At 44.7% G+C, this 18751-nt stretch overlaps 1 protein-coding gene across 1 annotated transcript in view; it reads left to right on the top strand.

Annotated features, from left to right (window-relative positions):
• The window catches only part of ZNF827 (zinc finger protein 827), a 128811-nt gene that overhangs the window by 17628 nt on the left and 92432 nt on the right, over positions 1 to 18751 (top strand). Inside the window, exons 4-5 of the mRNA XM_040967395.1 lie at positions 493 to 973; positions 17813 to 18046. Of these exons, the coding sequence (XP_040823329.1) occupies positions 493 to 973; positions 17813 to 18046 (715 nt within the window). The remainder of the gene's footprint in view (positions 1 to 492; positions 974 to 17812; positions 18047 to 18751) is intronic.

The following is an 18751-nucleotide window of genomic DNA, read 5'->3' as shown; positions in this document are numbered from 1 at the left end:
AGCAGCATTTTGAAAATTGAAATTATGTTTGCAAAACGTAACTAATTCTCTGGATGACAATAATTGGTTACATGTGAAGTATTTGTGTTGTGAGAAGAATTAACTGGTTACCTCTCTTGACCTCCAGTTGGTAATTATGTAAGTGCGCAAAGTGCGGGGATTCTAATGCGTTCTCTGAAGACATTAGGGGAGATGGGATGACTTGAATACTAGGAGGATTCCTCCAAAACCGGCATCTGTTGGCATGTGACGTCTTCAGTTGTGAACATGACACTGTAATGAGCTCTTAACCCATGTAGACCCTATTTTTTTTTAATGTAGGGGTTGAGCCTCTTGCTTGGAGAACAGTAAGGAAATGCTGCTCGGGGTGTTTTCTCCCTGGGCCAGCCCTCGGTGCAGGGAGTAGAGGGTGCATGAGCGATTTGGGTGTACAGCAAAGGCATTTTCCTGAACTGCACAGTGGCCAGCTCATTCTTCTTGCTTCTTTGTCAGGTTCATCAGCACCAGGACCGGGGAGAGACATTTCAGTGCCAGCTATGCCCTTTCACTTCCTCCCGCCACTTCAGCCTGAAACTGCACATGCGTTGCCATCAGCACTTCCTGAGGACAGAGGCCAAGGTGAAGGAGGAGATCCCAGACCCAGATGTCAAGGGACCTTCCCACCTCAGTGACAGTGCCTGCCTGGGGCAGCAAAGGGAAGGAGGAGGGACAGAGCTAGTGGGGGCCATGATGACGTCTAACACTCCCGAGAGGACTAGCCAGGGTGGGGCTGGCATCTCGCCTTTGCTGGTGAAGGAGGAACCCAAGGAAGATAACGGCCTGCCCACCTCCTTTAGCCTGAATTCTGCCGACAGGCCCGCCAACCACACAAAGCTGAAAGACCCCTCCGAGTATGTGGCCAACAGTGCGTCAGCATTGTTCAGCCAGGACATCTCTGTTAAGATGGCGTCTGATTTTCTCATGAAGCTGTCAGGTACTTGAATAGGGTTGTATTCATTCTCTCTCTTTCTCTTTCAGTTTCTTTCTTTCTTTCCCTGCCAGTGTATGCTCCTCTGCAACATGAGCTGGTAGGACTAGATCGGTTTTTAGGTCCCTTTGTTTCTATTAGTCTGCACTTTCCTTAGCTTTCTGTTGTCTGTTTTTTTTTTTTTTCTCCTTTATTATTATTGTTGTTATTGTTATATTGTGCAATGCTTTGGAAACAGGGATTTTTTTTTACCTAGGTCTCAAGACAGTAAGGATTTTTTTTTTTGTCTGTTTTTATCCTCTGGGTTCTCACTATGGGGGGAGGTCCACATGGTGAGCCAGGTTTGTGTCACTTGCTTTCTGTGGCTTTTGACCTTTGACCTAGGAGCCCTTTATAACTTGTCTTTTTTGCACTGAGTTCTTTAAAGTACTTGTGCATAGAGTACTTCATTTTACGTTATCCAAGTCATTTATACTGTATTTCCACTTGACAGATTGTGTAACAGCGTATACGCAGAGGCGAGGCGACTACTAGAAATCACAAACTGAAAAGTTGAGCAAATGATAAATATTATCTTTGTGAATTTTTTTTTAAGATTCTCTCTTTTTTTTTTGGTGGAAACATTTTCTCATTATGGTAAAATGTACCTTATGTAAAATTGACTATTTTAACTAATTTTAGGTGTGTGATTGAGAAAAACACTAAGCTCATTCAGTGTTGTGCCACTGTGACCACAGCCCACTGCCAAAACTTCATCTTCCCCAACCGAAACTGTAACAGTAACAGCACGCCTCTCTCCACACCCCAGTCCCAGTAACCTCTGTTAGGTGCTTCCTGTCTTTATGAACTTGATTTCTCTAAATGCTTCATGTAAAGTGCAATTTAAAAATTGTATTAAATTCTTTAGTGATTGCCCTGTCAGGTCCTTTGGAAGGAAGCTGAAGAAATGTACTCTCATTAATTATGCCTGATGCTTCTCTTGGTTTTGCCTTTTTTATTTTTTTCCCAGTGTCTTTTAAGTTGTGTTGTTGAACGGGATGTAGAGGTGTCAGGGGCGCTGTTTCTCTTGCCTGTTAGACTAAGACTGGTGTGGGATTGTGCTGCTACTCATTATGCTTTCAAAAGTATGATTTTAAATTTTAAAGGCGATCTGGAGGGTGGGGAAAGGTCGGTGGAGAATTGGTTCTGTCTTTCAATGAAGATGGCAGTCCCCAAGATGATTTCCAAATGCCATTTCAGCTCTTTGGAGATTGACAATACCCTTTAAATGGAGAATAATTGGTCACCGCCTTCCTTTAAATGGACTGTGAGTCACATTTCACTAAATGTCATTTCCAGGTGAATTAGAGGTTCACTTCCACTCTGAAGTCCTTCTTCTTGGGGACACATCAGTGCGTCTTTGGGGATGTCCCCCTCACCCCAGGCCCTAGCCCCTCAGCAGTGGGAGGACACTGGCTGGGGGAGACAGGGAATGGGAAGTGAAGTGTCTCCGAAAGTAATGGAGAAGGGTGAGAGTGGGCAATGGCACAGGGGCGGCGAGGAAGGCCTGCTGGCAACGGACAGGCGGCCGGGGTGTAGTGCTGCCCACTTCCGCTTGAAAGAACACTGGATGGGGAGGCTCCATGCGTCCTCCTTGCTGCCTTTCTCTCTTCCCAGTCCACTTTCAGGAAAATGGGATTTTTTAAAAAGATTGATTTATTTATTGGAAAGTCAGATATACAGAGAGGAAGATCTTCCGTCCGATGATTCACTCCCCAAGTGAGCGCAACGGCCAGTGCTATGCCGATCCAAAGCCAGGATCCAGGAACTTCTGGGTCTCCCACGCGGGTGCAGGGTCCCAAAGCATTGGGCCATCCTCGACTGCTTTCCCAGGCCACAAACAGGGAGATGGATGGGGAGTGGAGCTGCTGGGATTAGAACCGGCGCCCATATGGGATCCTGGCGCGTTCAAGGGAAGGACTTTAGCCGCTAGGCCACGCCGCTGGGCCCAGGAAAATGGGATTTTAAAAGCTGTGAGTTTTGTATACAGGTCGTTGGAGAGCATCAGCAGAAATGCATGGTTTCAGGTTTCCTTTAGGATTTTAGCTCTGTGAGATTTGCAGTTCTTGTCTGGATGGTGTCACCTGCCAGAGTGAGAGCAAAAGAGATTCCTCTGAACTTTTCTAGGGCCACCCCAAGGAAAGAAATGCTAGGATCTTCAAAAAGTTCATGGAAAATGTATCTTGTGAAAAAAGCTGGTAAACTTCCTAAATCTCCACGACAGCCAGGACTTGGTCAGGCCAAAGCCAGGAGCCTAGAACTCAACCTGTGTCTGCCACACTGGTGGCAAGGAGCCAAGACCTGCTGCCTCCTAGGGCCCATGTTAGCTGGGTTGGAAGTAGAGGCGTGAGCAACGTGAGCCAAGCACCCTGATATAGGGTGTGTGCACCCCAAGCAGCGTCCTATGTGCTGTGTCAAACACTAGCTCCTAAATTTAGCATTTAATTTCATTTTCCACGACCTTCTTGCCTCTCACTCATTTTCCCTTCACATAGCTCAAAATGAGCTACCTTTGCTTAACAAACATGGGCCAACTAGGAGGACAGCTAACTCCTTTGCCTCTTCATTTCCAGGGATTTCTGTTTTGATTCGTTTTGTTTTTGTTTTAATCTGGAGGAAGGTGAGGGCGGACCGGGGACGGTTTTGGCTTTGGGTGAAGCACTGGGTCTGCCGCATTACATCTTTGGGGCTCAACTCCTAATGCCTCCGTCAGGATTCTGGCTGCCATGAGCTCCAGCCCCACCTCTCTCAGCCTTCAGCTGTTTTGAACTAGCATGGCTCGCAGCAGGGCCACAAAGGGAGAAGAAGCAGCCACTTCCTAGGTTGGGGTGAAGGGTCCTGCACGTGCACAGAAGCCTCCTATAGTGGTCTTCTGCCACCTCCCCCCACCCGGCTAACTATTGATAAGGAATTGTTTTCCATTTGGCAGTCTGAGTATTTACTGGATGATCAATCAGCAAGAGAAAACAGATAACAAATGCGCACTATTTATGCAAAAGGCCCAAGCAGCTATTTTATGGTGGCTTACTAGAGGTCCTGAAACCTGACTTGTATGCACTGTTACCTAGCAACCTGTTATAAAGTCACCGGGGGAGTGAGATGCATCAGTAATTTTTTTGTGTGTGCATATTTGGATGTAAATGTAAACTTGGTGACTGTGGCAGTGCAGCCCACGGGAGGAAAGGATATGTTCAAAGGAAAGGAATACATTTTCTAGAAGGATTTTTTTTTATTATTATTATCATTATGACTTCACTAACTCTGGTTGGCCAGGCCCTACAATTGATAGCTGCTTGCACAGTGGTGCTCTACCTGGATGTGTCTGCAGATTTGATTCAGGGACAAAAAGGCCAAATCCCACAGGGAGCTGCGGCTTAGTTTCTATCTCTTCCCGTCCTCAAATGCAATGCAGTGGTGGCTAGCTTTGGGCTTCATTGCTGGATGTCATAAGGGCACCATTGTTCTCATACTGAATTTTTCCACTGGGCTCTGTCCATGCACCTGCTGGTACTATAGGGTGCAGCTGTTTGCAGGCATCGGGTCTGTGAGTCTCTGTGCCAGCAGATCACTGTCTGCAGAGCTGAAGCACAGTGACAAATTCAAGTGCGCAGACACCTACTTGTTTCCAAAAGGGAGACAGAAAACACTTGGTGCTTTCTTGCCTGATTAGGAAGGGTAGTCATTCTTGCTGCTTTAACTAAAACCAAGCATAAAGCATAGAACCCAATGGGATTCGAGTTCATTGGATGTGATGTTGTTTCTTACGGGCCCTGGGGGCTGGCATTTGGTGTAGCAGTTTTAGAACACCTGTAACCTGTGTCTGAATGCCTAGGATCCAGTCTGGACTGTTTTGGATTCCAAGGAGGCAGCAGGTGAGGCCTCAAAAAATTGGGTCCCTGCCATTCAATCAGGAAACCAGGATGGAGTTCAGGCTCCTAGCTTAGGGCTGGCCAACACCCAGCTGTTACACAGGCATTTGGGGAGTGACTTTTCTCCCTCTTCTTCCCTCCCCCATCCCCTTCCAATAAATTAGCATTATTTTAAAGTTTGCCTCTAAATCCTCCTTTCATCTGTTTGAAGATTTTCCAGTATTCAGAATTTTTCGAAACATTCTTGAAAAATGGAATTAAAAGATAATTTCCATGCAGACATTTCTAAATCCATGCATAGTTTTCTTAAATATAAAATGCATTTTCCAAGTTTTTTTTTTGAAGTGCCCCCCTGTGTGTGACTGGGAAGCATGATCTTTTGTCCGAGCCATCCACTATCCTTCAGTCTGGGACTCTGCTTCGCTTACCTGGGCCCTCCCACTTTCTTTCTTTCTTTTAAGATTTATTTATTTTTATTGGAAAGTCAGATACATAGGAAGAGAGACAGAGAGAAAGATTGTCTGTCTGCTGATTCACTCCCCAAGTGGCTGCAACGACCAGAGTTAAGCCAATCTGAAGCCAGGAGCCAGGAGCTTCCTCCAGGTCTCCCATGTGGGTGCAAGGTCCCAAGGCTTTGGCCGTTGTCCACTGCTTTCCCAGGCCACAAGCAGGGAGCTGTATGGGAAGCAGAGCTGCCAGGATTAGAACTCACACTGATATGGGATCCTAGCAGTGCGTGCAAGGTGAGGACTTTAGCAACTAGATTACTGCACAGAGCCCATCCTCCCACTTTCCTAGGTCCTCATACTGAGGCTTCCCCAGGCTCAGAATACTGTGTGATACCAAAGCAAGTGTAGGGAAAGCTCAGCTGCTGGCTTCCTGGGCTGATTGAAAGAAGGCTTTTGCAGATTTCACCCTGGGCAACTATCTTAGCCCTGTTCTGGGCATTGAGCTTTTCAGGAAGCTAGAAGACAAGTGCAAATCAGGACTAGCCACCCGGTGATCATATGATGTAGGGGCATTTCAAGGGAGAAGAGTTCACCCGACCGTGCCCAGCTTAAGTTCCTACTGATTATGTGCAGGGTCTCCCGAAGCCAGTGGCAGTTCTTAACCCGGGCTACCTGGTACACCTACCTGAGCTTTTTTAGAAATGCCAGTGCCCAGAAACGATGATGTAATAATTGGTCTGGTTTATACTCTGAACACTGATATTTTCTTTAACATTCCTAAATGAATCTAAATTGTAGCCAGGATGAGAGTTACTGATGTGCAATATAAACTTGGTACCTTTTTTTTTTTCTTTCCCCAGTATAGCTTTGATTTTGTTTGTATTTTAGCACACTTCACTTTCTATCCCAGACAGCACAGAAGAGCAAGGTGGTGTGACAAGGGCCTGAGGCATTTCCCCATAGGTCAAGGTTGACTCTAAAGAGAAGCCTGGGTGAGTCATGTGTGCTGAGCCTGGTGTTTTCCTCGGGAGGCCTTCACCACAGTTAAGAGGTCTCAGGAATCAGTCTGGAACCTTCACCAGCTGGGACTGTCACTGGAGGTCTGATTCAAAGTTGCCCGCGACAGCCACCCCTCACCCTGCTTTTTTGCAAACTGTACTTTTCAAGCTACAACATTTAATTCTAACTCCCCAAATTATAAGCAAGCAGTTGATGGAAACTTGGCACTTCACTTGTTGGCTGGGAATAATCTTTTTGTCCCTGGTTTTCCAAAATAAAAGATATAAGTCATTTCAACTATTTTTAATTTGGAAACTGGCGAAACTTTTTGTACTGTCTCCCACATTACATTAATTTCATAAAATTTGAGACCAAAATAATTTTAACTAGGAGAGATGGGCTTTTTAAAGCAGCAACTTGCTTTTAGCTGTTCAGAGACAGTTTGTGAGCAAGTGGGTACAAGTTTCTGACGGCTGAGTCGTTCAACTCTTTGACAGCAGAGGTTTCCTTGCATACGTGAAGAGTCATTGGCTATTGTGTTTGTGTCATAGGTTACAGTTCACCATCGTCCCTTAATTCTGCAACTCCCATCTAGTTCACACATCTGTAGATGCATTGCAAAGGGACCTCACAAAAGCTCACAGCAAACAGAATTCAAAGATGGGTTTATTTTGGTACAAAACACTTCTGAAATCCGTGCAGATGGTCATCAAAAAGTTCACTGGGTATTATAAAAAAGCAAAGAACAAACAAAACCAAATAACTTGTGCATGGATTCTGCATTTCTTTTTTTTTTTTTTTTTTTGCACCAAAACAAACTTATCTTTGATTTTCATTTTTCTGAAGACCTTTTGGGGTGCCCTCATAGTTGACCTTGTCTTACTCTTGTTGGGGCTACTGGAGAAGGAGGTGAGGAGGCCCACTAACTGAAGGCTTCCTCATTGTCCAGTGGCTCTGCTTGGCTTTTGGTCGGAGACTTATTTCATGTAACTTCCATTCTTGTGCTAGCTCTTCCTGAGACTCCAATGCCAAGAACCAGGAGCTGTCCTGCTCCGTTTTGCCATTCCCCTTATTTCTGATGACTGCCCCTTGCATGTGGGTTGGAAAACCAAGACTTGGAATAAAAAAGGCTGAAAGTTGTATCTGAATGCCACATCCTTCTTTGCTTGCTGGATGCAATGTACCCCATTCTGGAATGGCCACCAGAAAGGTTTGTTTGTTTGTTTTGAAGACAGAAAGATTTCATTCTTCCATCTACTGGTTCACTCTTCAAATGCCCATAATAGCCAGGTTTGGGTTCAGGCTAAATACAAGAGCCAGCAACTCTACCTGGGTCTCGCTTGTGACACACAGGGATTCAAGTACTTGGGGTATGCATTACCTGCTGCCTCCTGGCTTACCAATGATCAGGAAGCTAGGACTGAGAGAGGAGCCAGGACTTGAACCTGGTACCTTGGTATGGGATGTAGGAGTCCCAACCTTTATCTTTTTTTTTTTAAGTATATTTATTTATTTTTATTGGAAAGGCAGATATACAGAGAGAAGGAGAGACAGAGAGGAAGATCTTCCATCTAATGGTTCACTTCCCAAGCGGCCGCAATGGCTGAGGCTGAGCCAATCTGAAGCCAGGGGCCAGGAGCCTCCTTCGGGTCTCCCATGCAGGTGCATGGTCCCAACACTTTGGGCCATCCTCAACTGCTTTCCCAGGCCACAAACAGAGAGCTGGATCGGAAGCAGGCTGCTGGAATCAGAACTGGTGCCCATATAGGATTTTGTTGTATTCAAGGTGAGGAATTTAGCCACTACACTATCGTGCTGGGCCCCCAATCTCTATCTTTACCACAACTGCACTTGCCTGCTCTGAGAATAGTTTTGTATTTTAGTTGACCTTTGGGTAAAATGAATCCAAGTCCATCATGTCTGAAACACCAAAGCCAGGTTGTTCTCTTCCGTGTCACAGAAGCTTTTCTCCTATCTACTACTGCTGTTGTTATTGTTACCGCGTCTACTAATGTTATTATTATTGGAGCTGTAATTAATGAGACCTGTTTACAGGGAGCCAGGCACTGTGCCAGCTGCTTGATGGGAGCTCTCATTTAACCTTCCCTGTAGCCCTGGAGGGTCACTAGCATAAAACCTATTTCCTAGATGAGCTAGCTGAGTCTTTAAGGTCTCAGCTACAAGGGACAGAGCCCTGCCTAACTGTCAAGGCTTGGCTCATTAGCTTTCGCCTGTTGTTTTTTTCTCCCTTCTTCTCAGTTGCAAGCACTGTCTTCTGACCTCTGTCGGCCTCACTGCTTATTTTCCTTGGCTTCAAATCATGGCAGCATTTATAAGGCATGTGCATTCAGACATGGGTCTGGTTCCAGTAGAGGGTCTTCAACGTGCGTGCAGAAGCCATCCCCGCACATGCAGCCTCCAGTCTGCTCTTGGGCGGCTTGTACCTCTGGTCCCATTCCTCATGCCTTTTCTGCCCCGGCACCTTATCACATGAACAATTCCAAGGGACTCTGCTCCAATGCCTCTGCCATCAGGTCATTCACCCGTGCAGCTGGTTGCTTTCTGCTAAGTAACCGTCTTCACCTTTTCTTCCTCACCTCCCTTTCTCTGCTTTCTCTCTGCTGCCCTGCAGGGATGTGGTCATTTGAGCTGTGGGGCTCTGTAGTAGAAGCTCTCCCCATGGGAGGAGCTGAGTCCTAGTGCAAAACAATGGGCACTCTGGGAAAGCCTGTGGCCACTCCGTGGCCTGCCACCACCCAGAGATGTTCACTGGGGGAAAAAAAATCATTGGCACAATGATCTTTAAAGCAGACTGCCAGAAAATGAATGTGACATGGGCAGCTGGCAGTGAGAGTAGCTGCCATTTGGGACAGGTGGTCCCTGACTTCCTGAAAGAAAACTGGAAATAGTCTCCAGTTTGTAGGTTTTCATTCCTTTGGTCTCCATGCATGCTATTCCACGGCGACTCACACATTTCGTTCGTTGAACGTGTTAATAGGAGTTCAACCTGCAGCCGCCTTAGCACATTGACGCGGACCTGGTGGGTTTTTAAGAAAGTAGGAGTTGTCCTTCCTACTTTGGACAAGAGAAATAGCCTGTCTGGGAAGCGGGTTACTGTGGACGGCTGCTTTCGTTCATGCCATGTGGGTTTTGGTTCATGGAGAAAAGCCGCCTTTATTTATTTTCAGGTTCTGGAAGCAACACTTCCTGTTGTTGCCCTTGACCTGCAGAGGTGATCCCCTCCCCTGCGTTGACGCTGTGTCTGTGATGCTCGCTGTCACACAGGAACTTTGCAGTTAGGGTTTGGGAACACGGATCCTGAAGTGTGGCCAAGGATTGGATCAGGTGGGGTTTAATGAGAAATGTGAGAAGGCCACGATTTCACTAAACACGAATTACAAAGCCATGTAAAGGCAAATTATTGAGGAAGATTTTAAAGATGTTTAGTTGATATTTTTTAAATACCCCACTTGCATATACTATGCTTAACATTTAAAAGTAATACTTCACTGTTATGTTTGCTTAAAACATGATGTTATGATCTTTTTCTCATCCACAGTACAGCAAGTGCATAAAATGGCCCAGGTCCCCCTGCCCACCTGTTCGTACATCCCTGCCTACTCCATTCCAGGGCACCAGTGCTTCTGTTAGCGTCAGCTTGTGTTCTGGAGTGACAGGCCCTGACTCTGGTTTCAGCAGTAACTAGCTCTTGGTTAGTTTGAAAACGGCGATCATTCTCTGAGCCTGTGTTTTCTTATTGTAAACGAAGGGAGTAGCAAACAGCAGCAGTTTTCATTTTGTTTGCTCTTCAAACATTGAATCCGTTTTTGGAAACAAAATCTCCAGTGCAGTCTCAGCACATATAAAATACATAGACATATTTTGATGTAGCTCTCAACCCGCTCACTTATTTTTGAAGATTGAGTTATTGATTTATTTTGCAAGTGAGAATGGTGGAGAGGGAGGGAGAGACACGCAGAGAGGAAAATTTTCGATTCTGCGGTTCATTGCCCAGATGACCACAGCAGCCAGACCTGGGATAGGATGAAGTCAGGAACCGGGAGCTTCTTTCAGATCTCACGGTTGTGGAGCAAGGGCCCAAACGCTTAGACCATTTCTTCTGCTTTCCCAGGGAGGTGGATAGGGAGTGGAGCAGCCGGGCCGTGAATGGAACTCATGAGATGTCAGCATCACAGGCAACAGCTTAACTCACTATGCCCCGGTGCTTACAGTTATTTATTGAAAAAGGCAAGCAATTAGAGGAAAAGTTGTTGTTTGATGAACATCATTGTGTTCATCGCTGGTGTTATGGGATATGGTCTTTACAGCAGTGTTATCATTTAGTGTACAGTATTTCTAAATTTGTTTTTTTTTTTTTTTTTTTGCTAATTGCAATTCCAGGAAACACTGTTGATCACAGACAAGATGTGGCAAATGAGAACAGATTTTTAACAAGCCGCCCGTATCATCTCAGGATCCTTTTAATTTATTCTGATGTTTGAAGGAGGAGAATAGTAACAATACAGAGTTTCTGCCTCAAAACCGATGGTGTTGAGCAACTGTCTTCATTTCTTGTGACACATGGCAGACCAGGAGCCTACAAGACTCAGATCGTGCACCAAAGCCATCCGTAGCTTCCCATCAGCTACCTGGTGATGACTCCATTGTCTGGTAGAAAGTGGGGAAATGTGTCTTATCCCTCTGGATGTCAGAGTTGCTCACTGTGTGTAAATTAGACTGATGCCGGAGGGCTGTGGTGAGAACAGTTCATCCAGGTGAACCCTTGGTATTTCCTGGCCTGGATTACACACTTGGTAGATGACAGCTCCAGATACTTTTTATTGGAAAGGCAGATTGACAGAGACAGAAGGAGAGACAGAGAGAAACATCTTCCATCTGGTGGTTCACTCCTCAAATGACCACAATGGCTGGAGCTGAGCTGTTCTGAAAACAGGAGCCAGGAGTGTCTCCCAGGTCTCCCACAAGGGAGCTCAAAAACTTGAGCCATCCGCCTCTGCTTTCTCAGTCCATAAACAGGGAGCTGGGTGACAAATGAAGCAGCCAGGACATGAACTGGCGCCCATATGGGCTGCTGATGCAAGCATAAAATTAGCCTGTTTTGTTTTGTTTTTGTTTCTGTGCTTGTTTTAAGATCATCTGTCTGCTGGTTCACACCCCCAAATGGCCACAACAGCCAGAGCTGAGCTGATCTGAAGTCAGGAGCTAGGAGCCAGACCTCCCATATGGGAATCACAAGGTCTCTGATGCTTTCTCAGGCCACAAGCAGGGTTCTGGATGGGAGGTGGATCAGCTGGGTCGCGAATCAGTGCCTATATGGGATGCTGGCACCTGGAGGTAGAGGATTAGCCAAATGAGCTATTGCTCTGGCCCCTAGGATTAGGTATCAAGCTACCGTATCAGCCCACCCCCATCCCCAGATATTTCTTTATGCCTAGAAGTGTCTGTCTGCCAACTGCAGTTGGAAGCTGCACCCAGGCAGATACATTTGCACTGCCCTTGTGTTTAACTTAAGGCAGTTATGTCCAGGAGACAATTGGCACAACTGAGAGGTGCTGCTGACCTCTGGGAAGTAAAGGCAGGACATGCAGCTAGACATCTACTATGTGCTAGACTGTCTGTGCCCCCCCCCAAGCCAGGCAGGATGGCATTCCTTCTGAAGTTGAGAAATCTTGATTTAAAGCGTACATACAGACTTCAGTTACACCACAATGGTATGGTTTTATGTGGACATACAAACACAGGCTTGCAAAGCAAGCACTTCCTCCTTCAATCTGTGTTACTGGAACTGGCATGCTCCTGTGAAAGCAGCAGAAATGTATTTTCTGAGCTCTCCAAAGCTGAATTCACTTATCAATGTGAGTGAATACTTTAGTGGTCTCTGGTGAGCTGACATTTTAAACATGACAGGTAAGGATGCCATTTAACAATACATTTTAATTCGGGCATCGTTTTTAAAAACTTGAAATCTGAAGCAGATGTTTGCTGGAATCCCTGAAGCCTATCCTAGGGTTCCTTAGCAAGCTATTTGAAAACCATGGGTTGCCTGGGTGGTCCCTTTCCAGGTCTGAGAGCTTTACTTTGGTTTAGGGTGAAGTCATGAATAAAATTCTCAATGGCCTTGTTTTTCATGGGGGCAGTTCAGCATTCATAAAATGGCCAGACTCTAAACTGAAAGAGGGTTCTGTCTTTTTTTTCATGCCACAGAAAGGTGTCGTTTTCTTTCACAAGGGGAATTCAGAGGGACAGAAACCTTGATGCTGTAGTATGATCTTGCCCTTTCATTCCTGTAGTCACATCTTCCTAACATTCTATCCCACCAGGAAGCACCCCTTCCTCACTGGGAGCCCTTCTGTTTCCCTGTTTCATTAGCGATGCTGAGTTGACTTCGTGTCATTTACTCTGCAAAGCTCGAGGTTGACTTGCTTAGGTAAAAAATTCCAGGGAGTTCTGAAGAGAAATGGAGAGGATTTGGATGCTTTTTTCAGCTGGCAGCTGTACAGGCTAATGTCACTGCATGTTAGCTCTGTGATTGGGAAAGGGGAGTGTCAGTCTGTTAACGTCTTTGAGACCTCAGTTTTCCCCTCCTGTAAAGTGAAGGTGGCAGTAGACCTATCTCCCAGGGTGATATGAAGATTCAAGTCTCCCTGTGCAACCAATGAAATGTGTTACTCAAACAAGTCACGGACTTCCAGGAAGTTTTGTTTCCAAAAGGGAGTGGAGGATAGATGCAATTGCTACATGAACTGATGACACCTTGCTGGAAGGATGAACTTCTTTTCCAGATCATTCATAATACCTGACTATGAGAATCGGAAACTTGGAATCATTTTATATGAATGGCTTTCTCATTCCTTTTCCACTCTCCCCTGTGTCTTGAAGCCTTTGCAAACCCTCAAAAGAAAAAGTGAATCTGTTGTCTTTAAATGGCACTCCAGCTCCATCCACTTTATGAACTCATGGATATACATAATTTATAATCAGAGTGGCTTGGTTCCCTCGAGGGAGGCCATGGACTTTGGAACAAACAGGCTTTTGATTGGTGGGACTTCCTCACCGCATTAGCATGTGCAGTATCTGGCAACTTTAAGAGACATAAACAGAAGTCAAGGCAGGTGCTGTGCAAGAGCATCCTGAGTTGGGTTCCATATGTGCACACATCTTTTTGTGTTAGTGGCAGGAACAAAGTGAAGACCGTGCGGTGAGTCATCCGCTGTTGCTCTTCTTATAGCAATTTCCCCAAAGAAAAAGAACACAACTTTAATTCCACCTTTGTCTGCACATGTGGGTTTTTTCCTTAAGTAGGATAATTATGAAGCTGGCAATTATTCAGTCATATTAATTACAAAATGCAGCCTTTATGTACTATTCTTTATGTAAATATTTCTGGTAATTGAAAGAAAGGTTAGCCTTCATCATTCCTATTTTTACATTTTTTATTCAGCTCCAAATGTTTGGGAAGTTATACGTTGAGCAAGTGAGTGTTTCCCACATGTTTTTCTATTATGTCCTTAGCTCTTGTTTACATTTTCTCAGCACATTGCAATTTTATGGCTTTCTTGGTATTGTCAGAATGAAAACCAGGTACGTAAGGCCTTGCAAATTTTTCTAGCAACATACAGCTTGAGTATTGCTTTTTAAAAATGGCTACATTGTTCTGTTAAATGCAGATGCTAACAATGCTAAACGTCTTTTTTCCTTAAGTCACATGTACGTCTACATTCTGGCTAATGCTGCAGGAAACCACTTTCAGGTTCGGAGAGCTGCTTCACGGTTGTCCATTCTAGAAGCTTGAGTTTGCTTTTAGGGTCTGAATAGTTTCTTATATCTTTTCTAATCTGAGCATTCTCAAAAAAGAAAGTGCACAGAAGCATTTTACGAATGCAGAGTGCATTCAATTTGAATTATTCTTTCCTGAAGTGTTAAAGTCAGGAACTTAATAAATACACATTGTTTCACTACTCCTTTGTAGCTGGCTGGGATACTCCAACCAAAAGCTTTTGCACAGGGTTCTGGAAGAAACACAGAGTAAGAGTCCAAACTCCCAACAAGGGGGTGACAGGTGCAAAGGGTTAAGATGTATTTGCAAACAACAGTCCTCTTGGGGACACACTCCCTAGCAGAGGTTGAAGTACATATTTGAAGATTGTTCTAGAGACTAGTGTTGTGCCCTTTGGTTTATGTTCTGCTGGCATTGTCCTCGGAGAGTTAGATTTTTAACATTTGCTCTCAGGTTTCTGGATTTGTCTGTTGGTGATGCTGGAGTTCAAGTAAGCTATTTGTGGTCCAGAAGACTTTATCCCAACTTTTATCCCCGGTCCTTTGAGGAGACCCAGGGAACACACTTGGTGTCACTTTGGATGGGATGTTTTGGAGTTTGTGGGTTTTGTTAACCACTGCTAATAATGGTTACCCCATGAGATGTCAGTGGTTGGAAGCCAGCATGTTTTTATTTGTGGAATAAATGTATATATTGGGCACCTACCATGTGGCAGGTCCTGACCTAGACACCAGAATTACAACAGTGTCAAAATAAAGACCATTGCCTTGGTGGAGCCTGCCTGGAGTTGAAGAAACAGACCACGAATAATTACGTGGCAAACTTTAAGATTATGTCGTATGTGACTGATTGGTTAGGGCAATAACAGACTATGGACTGGGTGGCTTCAACTACAGAAACGTATTTCTCACAGTTTGGGAGATTTGAAGCCAAGTTCAAGGTGTCATCTGATTTAGAGTCTCCTCAGGCCCCTCTTCTCGGCTTGCAGCTTTCTCGCTGAGCCCACACATGAACTTTCTTCAGTGCACGAACATGCTCTTTCTCTCTCTACCCCAACTTCTCTCATCCTTCCCCTGTTGTAAGGAACCAGCTACATTATAGCCCCACATCATTTTCCCCGAATTTCCTCCTTCAGAGCCCAACCACAAGTATATTCACGTTGAAAGTTTAAGGCTTCATGGCCCAGTGTAATGGCTCAGTGGCTAAATCCTCACCTTGCAAGCACTAGGATCCCATATGGCTGCCAGTTCATGTTCCAGCTGCTCCACCTCCCATCCATCTCTCAGCTTGTGGCCTGGGAAAGCAGTCGAGGTTGGCCCAAAGCCTTAGGCCCCTACACCCTCGTGTGAGACCCAGAAGAAGCTCCTGGCTTCGGATCGACTCAGTTCCAGTCTTTGTGGCCGCTTGGGGAGTGAACCAGCAGCTGGAAGATCTTTCTCTCCATCTCTCCTCCTCTTTGAAAATCTGTCTTTCTGATAAAGAGAAAATACATATTTTAAAAAGAAGGTTTAAGGCTTCAGCAGATGAATGCTGAGGAACACAATTCAGTGTCTAACAATGTTTGTTATTCAGTAATAAGTGGCTTTTTTGGAGGGAGGAAGGGAGAAAATTCTACAAGATAAGAGAAATTGCATATATAGCAGGGGTAAGGGCTACACTTTTGAGTACCAGGTGCAGAACAGGTTTCATTGAGCAGGTGACATTTGAGCAAAAGCTTGAGAGTCAAGTTCCATTCAAATTTCATCACAACACAGGGACCAGAAGTGGAGGAGCAGTATGAGGGAAAAAGGAAAGGGACCCAAGGCAGGGACTCATGGATTTAGGTTCTAGATTTACTGCTACATCTTTCTTTAAAAAAAAATTATTTATCTACTTGAAAGTGTTCCAGAGAGAGGGAAGAACAGATAAAGAAATTACTATCCATTGGTTTGTTCCCCAAGTGGCTGCAACAGCCGGGGCTGGGCCAGACCAAAGCCGGAGCTTCATCTGGGATTCATGCATGGGTGCAGGGTCCCAAGCATTTGGCGTCTTCTATTGCTTTCTCAAGCACATTATCAGGGAGGTATATTGGAAGTGGGGCAGCCGGGATACGAACAAATGATGCCCTTATGGGACTTGCATCACAGTCTGTGGCTTTATGTGCTATGCCACAGTAACCAGCCCCCCATTTTTTCTGATAGTTAAAGTTCCTGTGCTTTCCAGTTTTCAAATATGAGGATACTCAAAAAGTTCATGGAAAATTAAGATAAATGTATTCTGTTGCAAAATATTTAAATCCATGATAATTTTTTTTCCATAATGCACATTTTTCCATGAACATTTGTGCACCTGTTGGATACATATGGTTCAAAGTTCTTTTAACCAGAGCAAACATTTTAATTCCGTTTTCCACCAGGTTTTTGAAGTTTCCCCCTATGCTGGCCTGTGAGATCCCAAAACATGCATTATTAGAGGGGCAGAGGGTAGACAGAAGGATCTGATGCTTGTTAGTTTTTCTTGGAGGAGGTGGGAGAAAGGCATGAGAGACGTTTGCTCTGGGAATACAAGGGATGTTAGGCTGACTTTAGCTAAGAGTTGTTAGGAATTCTACACAGGATGGGATCATCCTTCTTAAAAGACACACACACCTGACATAACCAAGCTAAGGTGTCTACTGTGTTGACCCAGAAGGGGAGAAAAAGGCCGGTTGAATATCAAGGGTGGCAAGAGAAGGGTGCCGGGTCTTCTTTCTCCATCTTTCCTGGGTAGTGTGTAACCCAGTGAAAAAGGCCTGGCACACTGCAGCCCAGCCACAGAATCCATCCCATAATAAGCAGCTCTGCCCTGACCGCACCAACTCTGCTAAAAATGGAAAAAAGACATTAGTGGAAAAACTGGTGAAATCTGAATCAAATCTGGAGTTTCGATCATGCTAATGTGCATTTCTTACTTCTGACAGATGCCCTGTGGTTGGGAGAGATGTTAACCTTAGGGAATGCTGGGTGAAAGATACATGGAAACTGAGTCATCCTGGCAACTTCTCCATAAATTTAAAAATTAAAAATTTTCTTTAAAAAAATAATTAAAAGTTCAGTAAGGACTTTTGGTAGTGATGTGGGCTTATGGATCTGGATTTAGACCCTGTGACCAGAAAAGTGGTGTGACTACCTGCCCTGCTGTTTGTGGGTCAACAGTGTCGGCTGACAATGGAGCAGGAATGGAATCTCTCTTTTGGGCTTTTGACTCTGGCAGAATCTCCGTCCTCAACTCTCCACCCCACCCTACCCCAGGCTTTGCCTCTGCTTCCTGTTTTTATCCACTATTTGTAAATCAGCGTAATTGCCTAAAAGCACCGTGGCCTGTGGTGTGCTTGGATTAGATGGAAGAGTGCTGGAAAGCAAGGCAGGCAGTGGCATCCCCAGGAAAGAAGACCTTGGGGAAAACCAAAGAGAAAGCAGCCAGAGTCGTTGTGGAGGCAGCACTTCTTCAAATCCAGAAGCTTCGATGGCCTCGAAGCCCATGCTCATAAAAATGCTTTGCTCATGGAGTATGTTACGTGTGTTGTGCCCAGGGTCCAGTCTGCTTGACCAGGCTGTGGTCCTTGCAACCATTGGTACAATGTGATGATACATTCCATACTTTATTAAGTATGGGGCAGTGCAGAGGAGGCGTGGCCTTTTGCATATATATAATCCCTTTTTTCTGTTGACAGCTGCAAATCAGAAGGAGCCCCTGAATCTTAATTTTAAAGTGAAAGAGGAGCCCAAGGAAGAGGAGCCCCTAAGCACGACCTTGCCACGGCCCAGCTATGTGTTCAGCCCGGAGCCAGAAGCACCCACCCCAAACATCTCTCAGGACACACTTAAGTCACAGGAGGAGAAGGGGAGCATGCTGCGGCAGGATATGTCAGTGAAAGCGGCATCTGAACTTCTCATGAAACTCTCAGGTACTTGGCTTTTTCTAAAATATTCACATGCTGGTGATTTTGCTGGCAAGCCAACTGGAATTGCTTGCTTCATGGATTATGATGAACATAGTAACCACAGTGTCTCATGATTGCAGGAAATTCAAGGAATGATCAGATAGATTACTTGGCTTAAATTCCTGTGTTGTGTGTATGAGTTTGTGTGGATCTATTAGCTGATTTATGAAATGCACACTTCTGTTCCTGAATATTACTACCTATTGTTGGAAATCATGGCTGCTTTCTAAGTTAGACCCTAGGCTTAAATAGGTCCTCATAGCACTCCAAGTTCTTTGCCTAATTGATCAAAATAGCTATATATACGTTTTTCGGTTGAAACCTTTGTATGCTTGCATGTTTATTTTATATTCTCCAAAAGCAGTCAAAAATGGTTCTCTTCATAAACAGTTGAAATGGTTCTGCAAGTAATTCCCAATTGGAGTAACAATAAGAAATTGTATAGAGAATTCAATAATGGAATATTACAACAATTAGGCTGTTTCTAAGATGAGTGAATAGTTCTTTACTAGGATTTAAATGTGATACCTATTAAATGTACGGAAAGTGGGCTATCATTTGGAATTCATTCATTTTGAATTGTTTTCCTGCCTTGTCTCCTCGCTGTCTCATTCCCTCTACAACAGGTCAAAACAGAATTGTCTGTTAAGTTGGAAGGTGTGGCTTTTA

Source organism: Ochotona curzoniae, unplaced genomic scaffold, assembly GCF_017591425.1.
Source record: "Ochotona curzoniae isolate NIBS_2020 unplaced genomic scaffold, NIBS_Ocur_1.0 scaffold_4506, whole genome shotgun sequence".
In the NCBI taxonomy this organism is placed as follows: domain Eukaryota; kingdom Metazoa; phylum Chordata; class Mammalia; order Lagomorpha; family Ochotonidae; genus Ochotona; species Ochotona curzoniae.
The sequence above is the reverse complement of the archived record's forward strand: the minus strand, read 5'-3'. Positions and strand labels throughout refer to the sequence as shown.